This window comes from Patella vulgata, chromosome 2 (genome assembly GCF_932274485.2).
Source record: "Patella vulgata chromosome 2, xgPatVulg1.2, whole genome shotgun sequence".
Taxonomy (NCBI): Eukaryota; Metazoa; Mollusca; class Gastropoda; family Patellidae; genus Patella; species Patella vulgata.
In genome coordinates this window covers 4,798,285-4,817,026 of record NC_065880.2, presented here as the reverse complement: position 1 = coordinate 4,817,026, position 18,742 = coordinate 4,798,285, and the positions used below count along the sequence as shown (strand labels likewise).

General features: G+C 39.3%; 1 protein-coding gene across 3 annotated transcripts; it reads right to left on the bottom strand.

The window, feature by feature from the left end:
* Nucleotides 1–218: 218 nt before the first annotated feature.
* LOC126810239 (organic cation transporter protein) lies at nucleotides 219–14,421 on the bottom strand. 3 transcript variants are annotated; one of them, XM_050535243.2, is made up of 11 exons: nucleotides 14,079–14,421; nucleotides 13,243–13,401; nucleotides 11,693–11,900; nucleotides 10,097–10,200; nucleotides 9,197–9,351; nucleotides 7,484–7,652; nucleotides 6,048–6,260; nucleotides 3,633–3,859; nucleotides 2,229–2,410; nucleotides 1,024–1,175; nucleotides 219–380 (listed from the first exon to the last, which is right to left on the bottom strand). In XM_050535243.2, the coding sequence occupies exons 2-11, from the start codon at nucleotides 13,383–13,385 to the stop codon at nucleotides 281–283; spliced, it is 1,653 nt and encodes a 550-aa protein (XP_050391200.2). In that variant the 5' UTR covers nucleotides 13,386–13,401; nucleotides 14,079–14,421; the 3' UTR covers nucleotides 219–280. The 3 variants fall into 3 exon arrangements, with proteins under 3 accessions (XP_050391200.2, XP_050391201.2, XP_050391202.2); XM_050535244.2 differs by lacking the exon at nucleotides 14,079–14,421 and adding an exon at nucleotides 13,767–13,828; XM_050535245.2 differs by lacking the exon at nucleotides 14,079–14,421 and adding an exon at nucleotides 13,700–13,778.
* Nucleotides 14,422–18,742: the final 4,321 nt, after the last annotated feature.

Here is an 18,742-nt window from a genome sequence, read left to right as displayed (position 1 = left end):
CCTTTACAGAATTTTATATAAGAGTAGGCCTTAAGGCTGTTTTCCCGTCAACACCCCTCCCCCACTCATCGCACCCTGCATGGCGTTTGTATGTCTCCATTAGCACAGTCGGGGGAGAAAAGTAGGACGTCAAGCCCCATTGCATTTCATGTTGTCTGACGTTCCAGCAGTGGAATATTATATGGCGGGACAGTAAACATATTCATGGCGAGACAATATTTAAAAATACAAATATTATTTATTAAATGCTGAGAACTGTAAATATACAATATTCAAATATTCACGCCTTTACTGTCTTGTCGACAGTCAGGAATTTTTCCATTACGTCATTATTATCGTTGATTTCTGGCATCTCGATTTCACCTTTACGTTGACCTTTCCTTAAAAAATACAAGAAAAATGCTTTAATTAAGCAAATTCAACAATGAATTACTGTATTTGTGGAGTGGATTATTACTCATTATTTAAAGCCGTCTAAGGCAAAGAACGGTGGGGTTTTCATTAACATGAATTCAGCATGGCTAATGAGACATTCATAGTGCATTGACCGTCTTGGCATGACAATAAAACATAACGAACCATTGGACACATAAACAATGCGTCATTACATTTAAGAAATGAAATGAAATGAAATGGGGTTTAATGTCCTACTGGTTTGCTCCGAACAGGGCTAATGAAGACGGGCATACGCCATCAGTGTGCTATGAGGGAAATTTTGCCCGGACAGCCGCACTACGGCTTACTCTTATATCGAATTTCAACTGTCAAGGGATCTTTTACGTGCACACCAATGTGTACACGGGGCCTCGGTTTTTCGTCCCATCCGAATGACTAGACAGCTGTCCTTGCCAGGTCCTCCGTCCTGCATCACTGACAAGGGGGAACGACGCCGGAAAATCTGGATGAACATTCTCTGCCAATGCAGGGATCGAACAACCAACCTCCCGGCTACCGAGCCAGCGTCTTACCCACTTAGGCACAGTGACCCCCATTACATTAAAGAATATAATATATTTTACATACCTATGAAGGGATTTAGTATCTTCGATAGTTTCAGGTAGCTTTTGGTTTAATGTTTCTGGAAGAAGTAGAGACAGCAAACCGGCTGTTACACATGTTGAACCAAATACTATTAACGGAAGCGCTGTTTTCAAATCTCCTCCGATTATTATCCCCTGAAACAAATTATTGTATTTATATAAACAATATTTTATTGTCATTTAAAATTGGATTGAGGAACAAGCTAGGCCTATGTTGATACCGTTCCAGTGTTTACACAAATACATTTAAAGTATGTACATTCAATAATATACATGAAATGAAATGGAGTTTAACGCCCTAATATTCTGCTCCGACTGGGCTAATGAAAGCGGACATGCGTCATACAGTTTACTATGATGGCAATTTTGCTTGCGCAGTGGCACTATGGCCTACTCTTATATCAAATTACATGTGCCGCGTATGTGAACAGGGGATCTGGGTTTTTCGTCTCATCCGAATAACTAGACAGTTACCGGGGAAAGCCCTCCGTCCTGCACCACTGACAAGAGAAAACCACGCCGGAAAATCCTAATGAACTTTTTCGGTCAATGCAGGGATCCCAATTATATAATGTACATGCAAACAGTACAATGTACAGTACTGGCCAAATTAATAGCATTTTTTTCTAAAAACGTTGCAGAATTAACTCGCTAAAATTGAAGTATGGATAAAATCATGCACCGTGAATATATTGAAATGAATAATTATTCTTACGCATAACCATATTGACATCCTCTTCACATTGCATGGTTGGTCGACGTAATTGATGACGTCATGACGTCGTAGCGGCTGATGACGTCATCGATATCTGCCATGTTGTTTTTTTGCCGTTTTTAGAATACAGTGATTAGGGAATTTCTCTAATACAAGAACATCAGTTACATTTTGGGGATATTACAGGGCAAGCACACTCAAAAACAATGATTTCAACGGTCGTGCATGACGTCATTACAACTGTGTGAAGTCACAATGACGTCATCTCGCCGAAACAGGTGTTGTACGCCAAAACGCTTCAACTTGATCGATTTCCATGTTTTTGGTGTCGATTTATATCTTTTCTGGGACGCCGAATGATTTTTTCAACGATAGTTAGTCTACAACGATGAGCACATGAGCGAGCAGACTGTGATTTCAGGGCTCTATGCGTCCCGTAAATGACTAACAATGTTTGCTGTATAAATACTTACTAGATCAGCAATATAGGGTGATAACATTCCCCCAAAATGTGAACAGGTAGAACTACTTCCTAAAGCTGAGTTTCTTAGAACTGTTGGAAACAGTTCTGTACTAAAGATATATATGGTGGCATAAGCTGCTGATATCGACAATTTTCCAACCATCGATAAGGCTGATGTCATCCATATGTGAGCTGTAATATATAATATTTTAATATGAATTATTGTTGAATTAATGAAGAAAGAGAGAGAGAAATGGGGGTTTAACGTCCACTGTACATAAACTAGTCATTTCGGGACTAACATATGGTTTAATTTTATTTCATTAATTCACTTGCGCGTAAGGGTTTTTAGTTGTTGGAGGAAACCGGGGGACTCGGGGAAAACCCACGAGGTTGAACAGGCGACCGTACTCCTTCTCACGTACGGGTAATCAAAATCTAGTCAGTTGACTCAATGACAGACCTAATGATACAACGCGCACACGACAACCATTCAGCCATACCCCCCCCCCCCGAATTAATGAAGTACAACTAGTCTAGCGCCCTACCGTTCCGTTCCACGGTGGCTAATGGAGACGAGTAAATGGCATGCATGCTATGAGTGAAAGTTTGACCGCGAAATAATTAAATTCCAGCTGTCAACGTTGCTTTTCATTAAGTGTACCCTATCAGGTCATCCGTCGTGTACTCCTGACTAAGGGAACTTTACTGGGATCAAAACCTGGGACCTTGGTTAGTGAGCCAGCGTCTTACTCATAGAGCTACCGCGGCCCCCAGTCCAGTAATGAATTCTACTAATAAAGAATAGTGTACAAATACGTTATTCAATAATTTAATCGATAGAACAATTAAACCTAAATGTGTTTCCCCACATCAGGAATTTAGCTAATCGTTTACTAAAGCTGTACTGTGGGCCATTTTATAAAAACACGAAAACTGGGTTTATACTATATACCGGAAAACACCGAAAAACACCGGAAAACAACCGGAAAACACGATGTTTTACTGAATACCGGAAAATACCAGAAAAACACTAAATACCGAATCCGGAGCCTGGTCCTCTGGGAAAAGCCGGAAAAAACTAACCCCAACCCTAACTTTAACCCCCCGCTGGTCCTCTGGAAAACACCGGAAAAACGTAACCCTAACCCTACCCCCACCCCGCATACAGAGGACCAGGCTCCAGGTGACCTATTTAGGATATTTTCCGGTATTTAGTGTGTTTTCGGGTATTCAGTGTTTTTCCGGTGTTTTTCGGTATTTAGCATAACATGATGTTTTCCCGGCGCGTTCCGGTTGTTTTTCGGTGTTTTTCGTTGTCTTTCGTTGTTTTCCGTTGTTTTCCGGTATATATAGTATTGCCGTGAAAACGGTTGTGAAAGTGTGGGTAACCTACTATAAACCTTCTACTTACATTCATCTCCATATATAACCGGAAACATGGTACTCAGGCAAGCTATACCCCCAAATAACATAAAAGAACAGTGTAAAATCTTCCTTCCTAATCTGTCTAATAGTAGAAGACACAAAATATAGGCGATCATTTCTGCTACGTTATAAATTGTAAAGTTGAGATAAGTATCGCCGCTTAGATTTGAAACATTTAATGTTAAACCATAATAAGTCATGCTTGCAACAAACCTACAAAAAACAAAGTCATTGTCTTAAATAAGTAAAATATTTAAAGTTAAACCATAAGAGGGAGAGAGAGAGAGGTGCTAATGTGGGGGATACATTCTCTGTATGAATTAACATCTCTCTTTCAGCGAAACTTCTCCGTTTGTCAAAACTAGCATTTGCGGCCGGTTACATCGCCACCTGTGGATTACCGGATAATTTGTTCAGTAGTGATATTATTCGAAGAATCGATGCAAGTTTGACAAGAGGGGGATTTTTCAAAGACGCCTGCATTGGAGCCTGAATCATTTAAAAGACAAATGAAACGCTTTAATAAGTAACCAAAAGACAGATATAAAGATATCCGCGTGCTTTCCTGGCATATTATACCCAAATGATTTTACTGGACCTCGAACACTTGCAGATAGCGTGTTCTCATAAAAAAACTCACCGGGAGGAAGACATATATCTTATTATTGATATATCTTATTTTGGTTCAATTTTAAAATAAACAAACATCCAAATAAAAGAGTATTTTAGAGGTTTGTTTTGGCCAATCAACCTCTAAAATACTATTTTATTTGGATGTTTGTTTATTTTACAATTGAACCATGTATTAGTCCCGAAATGACCTAGTTTATTTTCTGCAAAATAATCAAATATGCGTTGCAGTTAATTATAAAGAGAGAGAGAGAGAGAGAGAGAGAAAGAGAGAGAGAGGGAGAGAGATAGAGAGAGAGATGGGTTTAACGTCCACTCAACACAACCTAGGTCATTTTGGGACTAACATATAGTTTAATTTTATTTCAATAATTCGAATGGGTGTAGGGGTCTTTAGCAGTGAGAGGAAACGGGAGAAAACCCACCGTGTTGGGCGACCCTACTCCTTGTCGCGTACAACCGGTGATTCGAAACCACGGATGTTGACTCAATGACAGGCCTTATGATACAGCACGCACGTGCTAACCAACCCCCCTACAAAAACAAATCCATTTTAATAAAACATTTAACGTTAAACCATAATAAGTCATGCCTGGAACCCATCTACAAAATGAACAAATCCATTGTCTACATGTAGACATGATCATACTGACGTAAAATACAACTATTTTCATCATCATGTCTACATGTGGGTAAGTTGGTAAGACGCTAATCGATCGATCCCTGCATTGGCCGAAAAAGTTCATCGGGATTTTCCGGCGTGGTTCCCTCTTGTCAGTGGAGCAGAGTGGAAATGAAATGGAATGAAATGGGGTTTAACGTCCTACTGTTCTGCTCCTATACTGGGCTAATGAAGACGGGCATACGCCATACAGTGTGCTATGAGGGAAATTTTGCCCGGACAGCGGCACTATCGCCTACTCTTATATCGAATTCCAACTGCCAAGGGATCTTTATGTGCATTCCAATGTATACACGGGACCTCGGTTTTCCGTCTCATCCGAAGGTCTAGATAGCTGTCTTTGTCAGGCCCCCCGTTCTGCACCACTGACAAGGGGAAACCACGTCGGAAAATCCAGATGAACTTTCTGGATCGAACACCCGACCTCCAGGCTAGCGAGCCAGCGTCTTAACCACCTAGCCACCGTGTCTCAGGAGCAGAATGGAGGGCCTGAAAAGGACAGCTGTCTAGTCGTTCGGATGGTACGAAAATATCGAGTATCCGTGTATACAATGGCGTGCACGTAAAAGAGCCCTTAGCAGTTGGAATTCAATATAAGAGTAGGCCATAGTGCCGCTGCCCGTACATATTTTTCAATCTTAGCATTGTATGGCGTATGCCCGTGTTCATTAGCCCAGTAGGAGCACTACAGTAGGGCGTTAAACCCCTCATTTCATTTCATTTCACTTCCATTGTCTACAAATATAATGGAGTTCAAGACAGATCTACGTTTCTGTTCCAATATTAAAGAGGTCATTTTGCCCAGACAGCGAATTCCACCTATCGGTAGTTCGACTACGTGTACGACAACGTGCGTTTACCCGGGGCAGAATGACAAGACACTGTCCCTTTTCCAATACAACCGGCAAGGGGAAAATACATCGAAATATTTCGAGGAACTTTCTCGACCACCAACGATAAAAAAACCCAGAGATCTCCTTCATAACATATGAAAGAATCTTCAAATTGATACACTAATGTGTTCATGATATATTTTTATATTTCATTATTAGAATCAAACCATAATTTAATTTAGAATTATCGATTTACCAGTTGAAGAAAACTATGAGTGATATTTTCAGTAGTTGAGGCGTTGTACATATCTTCCATATTTGAATACTCTTAGGTGATTCAAGGGATGATTTATCAAAAAGACTTCCAGGAAGCTCCACCCCATTGACCTTAGCTGCCTTTCGTATTATTGCTTCTGCTTCTTTATATCTACCTTTGGATAGAAGCCATCTTGGCGATTCTGGTAATAACCTTGAATCAGAATGAATATTTCTACATCTTTTATTTAAAATAGCGTCATAATTATTTTAGTCAGAAATTGCCATGTTGTTAGCTTGACGGCACGCTGATCAGGATAACATCAATGCGACTTAATGAGTCTTAATTTTTTCCACCGACAAATTAAATTCTAAAACATTTTTTGATGCATTAGACAAATAAATAAAGACGTTTAAAGTATTTGTAGGTAAAATTATTTTCTATAGTTTAAATGGGTATTAAAATGACTAAAAGGCAGCATTCTGCCCGAAGCAGTAACATCTTATGTAAACAATGCACGCGCCATTCAGCCAATGATTGACGCCGCGTGCTGTGACGGCACGTGCTAAAGGCAGTTATCTTTTACAGATATATTAGAGGACTCGCAATTCTCTGTGAAACAGGTTGGCTTGATGGGTGATCCGTAGTGGCGAATCAGAGATAATATATTTCCAGGTGTTTCTAGTAAACTTAGTTCTTAACATATCAGTGACGGTTAAGACCAGTGGAGAGTCATCAATACTATTCCGTTAGGTTTTACTGAAAAAATAGATTTATAATAAATTTAATCTAAATGGTCCTGTCCCTAGCAGGATGGTTGGCTGTCAGTGGTGAGTCAGAACTAATATTATGTTGTCAGCTTATGCTAAATAGTCGAGTTATGATAAACTTAGTTCAAAATTCCTGACCTGTTCGTAACATATTAAAGATGGTTATTATCGGGTTGCGAAAAAACCAATCTGATTAAAATACAGATCTATATTTCGTTTCGTGTTTTTATTCTGTCGATAGTGGGAGGTCGCGTCAGGATTCATACAAGCGGCTTTTGACCCTATAACGTCAGATATTTGATTAACCAATCAGCGTTGATATTTCTAGTGGGTTACCCACAGTTCCATGCACCTCACGCCCAAAACTCGCCGTAACAGACCGTTTCATTGACGAATCCCTCACAATATCCAGAACGCGTGTTATATAAGCACTCTTCTAAATCCTTGTGTAGTAAAGACAAGTAAAACGAAATTTTGAACTATAAAAAATGAAACGAAATAGGATCTGTGTTTTAATTAGATTGGTGAAAAATCAGATATAATACTTGTCAGTTTTTACCGACAATGATCTTGGTCCAACATGTCCGATCATAGTTCAAGCAATACGTACTTGGATAGACAGGAGACCAGAATCTATGATAGTGGCCACATTTATTGAGAACTTACCACCAATACGATATAAACACGATGTTCGGTACAGACGTAACCAGTGTTAGATTCTTCCAGTCTCGTATAAAGTAGGCTAATAAACCGAGCAAAAATAGCCCCATTACCCAGGATAACATGAACCCATTACTAGCTAGCTTTCTCTTTGATGGTCCAACAAATTCCATTCCTGGGAATAAAACATTAGATATGGGTATCACTTGATTGATATTGACATCAGACTTGAAATGAAATAGTGTCTATCGTCCTACCTTTCTGCACCGACTGGGCTAATAAAGACAACGGTATCTAAGATCAGTAACAATAATATATATGATCTATGTTCAGTAATATCAATAATATCTTAGATCAGTGCCAATAATATCTAAGATCAGTGCCAATAATGTTATGATCTGAGATTAGTAAATAATAATATCTAAGATCAGTTTAAATATTGTCTAAGATCAGTAATAAGAATATCTAAGATCAATAAAAATAATATCTAAGATCAGTAACAATTCGATCAGTAACAACACGATCTAAGATCAGTGCCAAGAACGTTGGATGAGAACGTCCGCCATTAAGTCAAATGGCGTGATGTCGATTCCCCGCTTGAACATGACAAGGAGAAGGTCACCTGTCCAACGCCGTGGGTTTACTCAGGTTTCCTTTCACTGCTAAAGACCCCTACGCACAAGCGAATTGTTGAAATAAAACTGAACCATCTGTTAGTACAAAAATGACCTAGTCTGTGTCAAGTGTACATTAGACCCCATTTCTCTCTCGCTCTCTTAAATCTAAAAAAATAACACCAACAAAGTCCAATATCAATTTCTATTAATACGAAGAAAACACCCGTATCCGATATAAGTTTAGCAAATTTAAAGTAGCATTGCAGACTCTTGTATCAGTTTCAATTTTAGTTTATGGAATGCAGCTTATAGCATTACTTTTGGATATAGCATTAAGCTCAATATGAAACAGATAAGTCATAGTATACTAGGTTCACAAAGTAAACCAACTGGTCGAAAACATGAGTTATGGGGGAAGTTGAGACATTCTGGAATTAATTCAATATTCAGTTCCATCGTACACAGTAAAATAATATGAAATGAAACGGGGTTTAAGGTCCTGCTCCGACGGAGCTAATGAAGACGGGCATACAGTGGCACTGTGTCCTGCTCTTACAAAGAATTTCAACTGCCAAGGGATCTTTTACGTGCATACCCCAGGTCTTCAACACTGAAAAGGGGGAACTTTCTCGGCCAACACTAGGATCGAACACGTTATTTCTAGGTTAACGAGAAAACGCCTTACTCCCTGAGCACCCGTGACTCCCTTAAAAGATAATTGTATGTTCATATTTAATCTGATTAATACACGGATCCTATTTCGTTTCGTTTTATAGTTTGAAATTTCGTCTTATTTGTCTTTACTACACTAGGATCTGGAAGAGTTGTTATCATTGACGTGTGAGGTATTAGCCAATGAAACGGTCTGTTACGGCGAGCATTAGGCTTGTTTTGCACGGAACCGTGGGTAATCCACTAGTAAAATCAATGCTGATTGGTTAATCAAATGTCTGATGTCATAGGTCAAAAGCCGCTCGTATGACCTCTAACGTGACCTATCGCAACAACTGGTCAGATCTTCATATAGTAGAGGCAATCGAAAGTATAAAAAAAACGAATCGAAATATAGATCTGTATTGTAATCAGATTGGTTAATATTTACCAATAACGTAAGATATTAGAAAACAACTCATTGAGCCGATACCAACAAAAAATCTCCCAATAAGAAAGCTCACTAACTCCGTAGAAAAGGCCGTTGTTATCCCCGATACAGTCATGAGTGTGAGGCTCATCATTAGTGTCTTCCTTCTACCAATACTGGAAAGAGAGAGAGAGAGAGTGAAATGGGGTTTAACGTTCACTCGACAATGAACTAAGCCATTTCGTTACTAACATATTATGTTTAAATTTTATTTCAATAATTCACTTGTGCGTAGGGGTCTTTAGCAGTGTGTGGAAAGCGGTGAACCCGGAGAAAACCCTCGAGGTTGGACAGGTGATCATACTCCTTGCCAGGTACAAGCGGGAAATCGAAACCAGGCCACTTGACTCAATGACAGACATTCACAAATAGCTTTAGACCAGAAAGTGGGCCCCAAGCGTTACTTATATTGTTGTTCTTGTATAGGGCTCTTCGAAAATAGCCTAAGACTCCGACATTTCATGTAGATCAACATGCAACGTGGCATGCTTGTTTCCGGTACAACTGCCAATCAATGGTGACTCGAAGATGGCTGCGATGACGTCAGGCTCGGTATTTGGTCCATCATACGCTAGTACGTCCTTTAAATGAAATGAAATAGGGTTTAACGTCCTACTCGTCTGCTCCTACTGGGCTAATGAAGACGGGGATACGCTTTCCCCAGTAGTCTCATTCCGTTCCGCAACACTAACCTCTGGGTTAATCCGGGGGGGGGGGCGTATTCAATTTTTCGGTCCTTGATGAGCAGATAATTTGAATCGACTTACAGGTGCGGCTGGTTGTGATCTGGTCGGGATTGGTGAAGAAATGACAATACTATCCTAACTTACTTTGTCGCAAAAATGAATCAGAGATACATACTTGTCTGAAATTATTCCCATTCCAATTGCTCCAAATAATTTTCCAATAAATAAGACCAGATTAGCATGCGATCGGTAGATTTCTTTTCCACAAACTAGATTTAACTGAAATGTAGGAATCAGACCATTTCACTTCATGGATATCCAGTGGATACAAAGAAAAGGGGGACAACTACATCTGAAATCTTCTTTAATTTAAACATCATTCATGGCCATTCCAAGACAAACAGTTGATGACAAGATCGTAATTGTCGACACTTCTACTAGTTCATTTTTTTGCCTTTGCCTACCTGCGTGTAGATTATTCACAAAGACAAAGACAGATATCAAAGGTGTGTGTGTGTCGTGGGGGGGGGGGGGGGGTGCGTCACCCAGATCTTCATAATTTTATCATATGGCACAAAGCGAAAACGGGAGTACAGAGAGAGATAAATGGGGTTTAACATCCACTTGACTCAAACTAGATCATTTCGGGACTAACACATGGTTCAGTTTTATTTCAATAATTCGCTTGCGCGTAGGGGTCTTTAGCAGTGGGGGAAACACGAGGACCCGGACAAAACCCACGAGGTTGGACAGGCGTTACTGCTCCTTGTCTCGCACAACCGTGGAATCGAAACCACGCCTGTTGACTCAATGACAAACCTTATGATACAACGCGCACGCGCTAACCATTCGTCCATCGAATCTCCGCGCAGGGGTGTAAATGGTCAATACAATTTATCATACTGATTGTATTGGTGCTTCCAAGAAAATTTATGTTTAAATAAAATGGAATGGCGTTTTAACGTCCTACTGTTCTGCTCCGACTGGGCTAATGAAGACGAATTATATGTTTAAACATCAAGTTATACACACATAGATTAACATCAAGCTCCTTTGCTCGCTGGGCCCCTGTGCAACTACCCAGTATGTCCGACTAGATCTATTTACAAAGGCCAACTCAAGATTTCGTCATGGTCATGTTAGGGCACGTGATTGTTGACGAAATTGTAGGTTATAGGGTAAGCGTTAGGACTAAAATCAGGGATTGGGTTAGGTTTGGGATTAGCGCTAGCCCTGTTTACATCTCGTGACCTTTGATCAAACTTGAAGTGGGCCTTATGAAATAGATCTAAGCCAGTATGTCCATCGTTATAATGATTCTAACCGTCCTACCTTGAAGGAAGTAAACTGAATAAAAGCCAATTCAAGATTCCGTCAAGATCATGTTAGGGCACGCGATTGGGCACGTGATTGTTGGCGAGATTGGAGGTTATAGAGTAAGCGTTAGGGCTAAATCCAGGGATAGGGTTAGGGTTGACGATCTAACCCATTATGTCCATCGTTATAACGATTCCGAATGTCCTACTTTGAAGGAAATAAACTGAATACGTGCTGGTCCTGGAGATAAGAGCTTTGGACAAAATTGATATCTTCACATCGAGACTAAGGACACATTTTTTTCCGTGAAGCTTACTATGAAAGGCTAATATTTGACTAGTGTGTTCAGCTTTGTGTCATAGATGAATTTTCCCATGCGCGGTTGAGCAGTTTTCTGGAAATGGCAAATTATAAGTATTTTCATTCATTCATTCATTCATAACGTCATTCCTACCTGTGACATAAATGTATCTAGATACTGTGATCGATCATAAACCCATTTATTACAATTAACTTCTATTTCATATCCTTCTTCAGTATAATTATATATAGTACATTTAGACCAACCATCATTAATACTGGGTATAGACTGGTTAATCAAGTCTTCGTGCCACGATCCTTGTATAGCATACGTGTCATTCGATAAAGATGACACGGCACATCTGAAAGATAAAACGAAAGTAAAATCTGATTGTTATTCTCAATCTTAATACAAGGAATAGACTGGTTAATCAAGTCTTGATGTCAGTGCCTTGTATAGCATAAGCAGCATTAGATGTAGATGGCACGGCACATCTGACAGATGCTAGGAAATACAGGTAGTCTTTGTAATCCAGTGGTAAGGAATCTGGGTTGAAATCCTATCCTGCAACGGATGGCGGTTCCGGGCATGTGTGACCATTGTGCACTTATTTTACAGTGTACATTTAAATACTGATTTAAAATAACTTTCAGTTTGATTTTTCAAGAAAAATCAATTTCTAACACACCAATCTTCGTTACTTTCTCTGTGTGGTTTATCCTGGTTAGCGGTGAAGGGCTGAGAGTCTGACAAGGAAAGCTGTCTAGTCGTTCGGATGTGACGGAAATATGGGGTCCCGTGTGTACATAAAAGATCCCGTGGCAGTTGGAATTCGATATTAAAGTACGCCGGGCAAAATTTCGCTTACAAGCACACTGTATGGCGTATGCCCATCTTCATTAGACAGTCGGAGCAGAACTGTAGGACGTTAAACCCCATTTCATTTTCTTGCTGGTGCATCTCCGCTTGGTCTGCCCGCTGTTACGTGGGTAAGTTTTACTTGGCTATGTTTTGGTAATCCTGTGTAATGCTAGTTTCCCACTATCGTTCGGACACGTTTCGATACGATCAGCACGATTGCTACGACTGGCCACAATATATGATCAAACCTGATAGAATGACCACAATTAATCCACGATTAAAAACAACGACTTGAATCGTAGCGCACATCGTGAACGTAGTGGGAACGTAGCATAAACGTTGGGGAGCACGTTGTGTGTATATAGCGCTTTATAATTGGACATTTTTAGTCTTAAATGAATCTGTCTTGGTTACTTTGCCAATGTCATAGGACATTACTTTCCAGTTCAATTACGACAATACCCGTCAACTGTTTTGTTTTAATGTCTCAATGACATCTTAGTCGATCTTTTTTTTTATTGTACACAGATTAACCATTAATTCATCATTCAAGAGAAGAGAGAGAGAAATGGGGTTTAACGTCCACTCGACACAAACTAGGTCATTTCGGGACTAACATATGGTTTAATTTTATTTCAATAATTCGCTTGAAAACCGGATGAACCGGAGAAAGCCCACAAGGTTGGACAGGCGACCCAACTCTTTGTCACGTACAACCGAGGATTAGCAACCACGCCAGTTGACTCAATTATGATACAGCACGCACATACTAACCATTCGTCCCCCCCTCCCCCCACCAATCATTCAAGAACACCTTCACCTAAACTGTAAAGGTAACTTACCTGTGGTTGGGTATATCCATTGTAAATACAGGTGAAATGATAAATATACCGGTAAATAATGGCGGCATACATGCCAATATATATAATCGTTTCTGATATACACCAAATTCTCCAAGATATTCTAATACGTCATCAAACTTCATCTTGCCGAATTATTATCTAAATAAAAATAATCAAGTAAAACAATGAATTGAGATTGGGTTTAACGTCCTACTGCTCTGCTCCGAACATACGCCATACAGTGTGCTATAAGGGAAATTTTTCCCGGACAGCGTCACTATGACCTAATCTTATATCAAATTCCAATTTCCAGAGCTTGTTTAATTGCAGGCAAATATAAATACGGATCCTCAGTTTGTCGACCCATCCGAACAACTAGACAAAGGGACACTACGTCAGGAAATCCCGATTAACTCTTAAACTAATGTAAACATAAACAAAATACATAGCAACTTACAGGCATGCATTGGACGACGACGTACACATAAAGACATTATATTAATAACAATACATGCACAACTTACAGATATAAATTCTAGTTTAAAAGTGTCGAAGATCCATGCATCATAGATTATACAACATTAAAAAACACGAGGGGCCGGGTCAAGGGTTGCCTTGGGGGGTACTATTTATGTCCTATTGGCACACACGTTTAAAGAACGTAACGATTACAGCTGCACGTATATTGTGATGATAATTTCGGATGGAGTTAATCAGCTAGACACCTCCCTATTCACACTATGGTTTAAGGTGAATGTTCACCAAGGAGCGATATTATTACCTATGTCCTTTTAACAAATCAAGAATAAGTCTAAGGATTCGGCATATTCCCTTACCTGCGCTGTCAATGTACATGTAACATCCACACAAGCAAACTTCTAGTAGCAAGGTAGAACGTTAATCCAACGATGGTAGTGTTTTATGATATATTTACTCATTGTTCTGCTAGACACTTTATATGATAATTTTATGGAAGTCGCGGTAATCATCCCCCACTGTATTCTTATTGACATACAATGAAGAGTTTGTACTGCTATGTTTAATTAATAATAATTCAAGGTCCATTAACCAAGGCACCGTTTGATGGAAAGTACTTTAACAACACAAAAGGTTGAAACTTCGATTAAGTGCATTAAGACACACGAACATATCGCTACATCATTCAAATACAGTGGTACACAACAACAGAATATTTGATCAGTGACAACTTGAATATGTCCGGTTGACGGTAAAACATAAATTGTGAGAGATTTTTCCACTGTTATAAATAAATTATACATAACACGTGTTGACCCTTAAGTGTGTAGAATAACCGAATTCATGACGTTTTCGTAATTTATAATCGAAAGTAAGTACAAACATATATTAGTATTACTATCATATATTACTGTTCCAAGGCCAAATGACACATGTAGAAATTAGATTTCATTGTCCCAAATTCTAATATATCAGTCAGATGTAATACAAAACACGTGTTACTGGTCACTAAAATAAACGATTGGCGTCGACCCGATACAAAGTAGGTCATTGTGGCATTAATATATTAGGGTTCAAATATAATTAAATAGGGGGTAGATAGCATCGGGAAGGGGCAGGGTGGGTTTATACCCATGGGGAGAACCTGAGAATTTGGACGGGCGAGCCTACTCTTTGTAACGGACAGGCTTGGGATAGAAGGCGCATACGCTGCCCCCCCCTTCCATATACCAGTTCGTGACTACTATTTGGGGGGTTTAAAGTCTACGCGACACAAACTAGGTCATTCTTGGAGTAACACATGGTTCAATTTTATTTCAATAATTCGCTTGCTCTTAGGGACCTTTAGCAGTGGGAGGAAACCGGAGGACCCGCAGGAAACCCATGAGGTTGGACAGGCGACCATACACCTTTCACATACAACCCAGGGATTGAAACCACCCAATTCACTCAATGACAGACAATATGATACAGCGCGCACGTACTATTCATTCGGCCACCCCGATCTAAATCCCACGCATTAACCCACTCGCCCCGACCCCCTCTGACGTTACAGGGGCTAAATACGAATTAGAATTCAATATTAGGTTATTTTAATCAATATTGATAAGAAGAAAACAAAATATATTATCCCTTCATTTTTAAATATTCACATTGCAATAAAAAAAACCAAAAAAAACCTCACAAGCCCGACCACCAATCATGGTGTCATCGCCGCCAACTTGAATTAGTGATGTCATATCAACAACTAAGTCTATCAATTGTCCGAGGAACAATCATGTTAACTTTTCTGTCGATCAGATTTGAATTGTCGGAGCCTTCGACTTTGTGGTTTACATTTATAATATAATATATATAATTTATTGATTATAGTCAATCACATATACATCTCGATGGACTTTACAGAGTAAAATACAAATACAATGCAAAAATATACACGATAAGACATATAAATAACATTATATAAAACATTGAATAAAATGCTTAAAAGTTAAAAAAATATTACTGAGTAATATTCTTTAAAAAGTAAGGTCTTTAGGGCCCTTTTAAAAGAAGTTAAAGTGTCTATTGTGCGAATGTTGGGTGGCAGGTTATTCCAAAGAGTGGGTGCAGCAATAGAGAAAGCACGGGATCCATAGAAGTCACACCCGGTATACTCTGGTAGGTTTAGTCTAACCCCTCCCCCTTCAAACGTAGCCTGGCGAGTGGACCTCTGTGGAACCCATGTTGTTAGTAGTTCTGAAATTTAAAGAGGTGCTTGGTCGTGGAGACATTTAAAAGTTAAGATGAGAATTTTGAATTTTATGCGTTGACGAGACAGGAATCCAATGGAGTTCGTGTAAGATAGGAGTGACATGTTCATGCAATCTAGTGCGAGTGACTAAACGGGCGGCAGGGTTTTGAAGAAGTTGAAGACAATCCAGAGTGCTGTGCTTAGGCTTAAGATTATAGACAAGGCTGTTACAGAAGTCGAGACGAGAGGTGATTAAAGCGTGAACTAGTGATTCGGTGCAATTTCGATTTAAAAACTTTCTTATACGCCCAATACGGAATAACGAGTATGATACAGATTTACAAACTATAGAAATATGATTTTGCAAAGATAAAAAAGAGTCGAAATTAAAACCCAAATTACGAACAGTTGTGCAGGAATTAACACGTGAATCACCAACTATAAGTGTATCTATAATATTAAGGTTTTCTTTTCTTGGAAATTTAGAATGAAAGTGTAGAACCTCTGTTTTTTTATCATTTAGAGCTAATTTGTTCTCCATCATCCACGTCCTAATTTCAGTAATACATTGCTCTATTCTACATATTTTATTTGCCACTTTTTTGCACCTGAGGTATAACTGGGTGTCATCTGCATAGAGCATGAGATATCTAGGCCATGGTGTATAATGATGTCCTCTAGTGGGGAGCAATATAGGGTAAATAAAATTGGACCTAAAACACTTCCTTGGGGTACACCATATTTAAGTTCTATTGAATTTGAATATTTACCAATTATACATACTTTTTGGCCTCTACCTTTCATATATGATTCTAACCAACTTAAAACAGTATTAGAAATATTAAAACGAGATTTAAGACGTGACAATAAAATATTATGATCGATCATGTCGAAAGCTGCTGACAAATCTAAAAGAACTAAAACCACCTCTTCCCCCTTCCCAAAAGAAATTAAAATGTCATTGTAAACTCTTACTAAGACCGTTTCTACACTATGAAATTCCCTGTATGCTGACTGGAACTTTGAATACAAGTTAAAACAAGATAAATACTTATGCATCTGATTAAAAACAACCTTTTCTTTAACTTTACTCATGAAATGAATGTTCGATACAGGTCTGTAATTAGATAGTTCGTTAGGGTCGAGACCTGATTTCTTTAAATAGTTCTTATTGCCCTTAGATAATATTGTACAATATTGCCCGTTTTACAGTTACATTTAAAAAGTTGCCCTTGCCTGTCCGTAAAGTAGTTTTAATTTCTTATCGTTATGTGGAAACGTTTATCATTCCCGGCAAAAAGAAAAAAAACTCAGCCAAACTAATTCTAGCTGGATACATATAGAAATATACGTTTACGCTCCTATATCATATAATACGGACGTGTTGATTGTGACTTTTTAGATTTTCTAACATTATATATTGACAAACCAGTAGTAGGTTAATTGTATTGTTTTTTTTGTTTCTTAAGTAATCGAGTAACGGTGGAATATAAAAAAAAATTAAAGATACATTCTCGTGAAAATTGATATATATGGAAAGTAGATGTAATTTCGGGACTAACATATGGTTCAATTTCATCTGCTAGGGGTCGTTAGCAGTGGGAGGAAATCGGAGGACCCGGCAAAAACCCACGGGGATGGACAGGCGACCCTACTCCTTATCATGTACAACCTGGTAATCACGCCAATTGACTCAATGACAGACCTTATCCCCCACTCAGTTTGTACACGACATCTTAATCAGTTTGAATATGTTTTAGTTCAAATATATCATCAAATCACCCAGTTTGTACACAGGAAGGCATCTCTTAAATGCTTTGGGGGCTTCACTTCGCAGTTTATGTTTATATGTATAGACGACCAGTTGAAACGAGGGATGCGAAACAATTTTCTCAAAATAATTTTAAATTTCCAAATGATCGGCTGGCTCGCATACTGCGCCTCATTCAAGTCTCAATACCAATAGTATTCACTTATTCACTTATCTGTTTGACAAACGCAGGAAATGTTTCTGGTGGGTAAATTCTGGTGTATGATCACTTTAACAATTGTACAAGATGTTAAATATTTACTGTATGTAGTGGCAACTAGTCAACTAGCACAATGTTCGCGTGTGTCATAATGACTTGTTCTATTATCGTTAACACGGTTAGCTATCATAATATGGAATCAGGATTTTTAGAAGCTGTGAATAGAAATGAAATGGGGTTTAACGTCCTACTGTTCTGCTCCTAAACTGGGCCAATGAAGAGGGGCATACGCCATACCGTGTGCTATGAGGGAAACTTTGCCCGGGCAGCGGCGCTACGGCCTACTCTTATATCGAGTTCTAACTGCCGAGGGATCTTTTACGTGCACGCCAATGTGTACACGGGACCTCGGTTTTTCGTACCATCCGAACGACTAGACGGCTGTCCTTGTCAGGCCCTCCGTCCTGCATCACTAACAAGGGGAAACCACGCCGGAAATTCTGAATGAACTTTCTTTGCCAATGCAGGGATCGAACACCCGACCTCCAGGCTAGCGAGCCGGCGTCTTAGCCACTTAGCCACGTGATCCCCCCTGTGAATAGAAAAGAGGGGCGGTTTCAAATCTAGGGCACCATCAACAACCCCACCCACAATGAATGCCAACAAAATATTGGCTGTAACACTGTGTGTGCAGGTAGAATATAGATGTATTGCCTATAGTTCTTTGCAGATCATTATATCGCCGAGGGGGTTGGGTGGCCGAATGGTTAGCATAAAGCCCGCATTGAGTCAACTGGCGTGGTTTCGAATCCCCGGTTGT

What these genes read in the sequence shown, in the direction of transcription:
- LOC126810239 (XM_050535243.2), bottom strand. Translation starts at nt 13,385, where the DNA reads ATGAAGTTTGATGACGTATTAGAATATCTTGGAGAATTTGGTGTATAT. An exon ending in ATGGATATACCCAACCACAG is followed by an intron (nt 11,901 to 13,242) that starts GTAAGTTACCTT and finishes TTTATCTTTCAG; the next exon opens with ATGTGCCGTGTCATCTTTAT. An exon ending in CACCCTATATTGCTGATCTA is followed by an intron (nt 1,176 to 2,228) that starts GTAAGTATTTAT and finishes AATTTGTTTCAG; the next exon opens with GGGATAATAATCGGAGGAGA.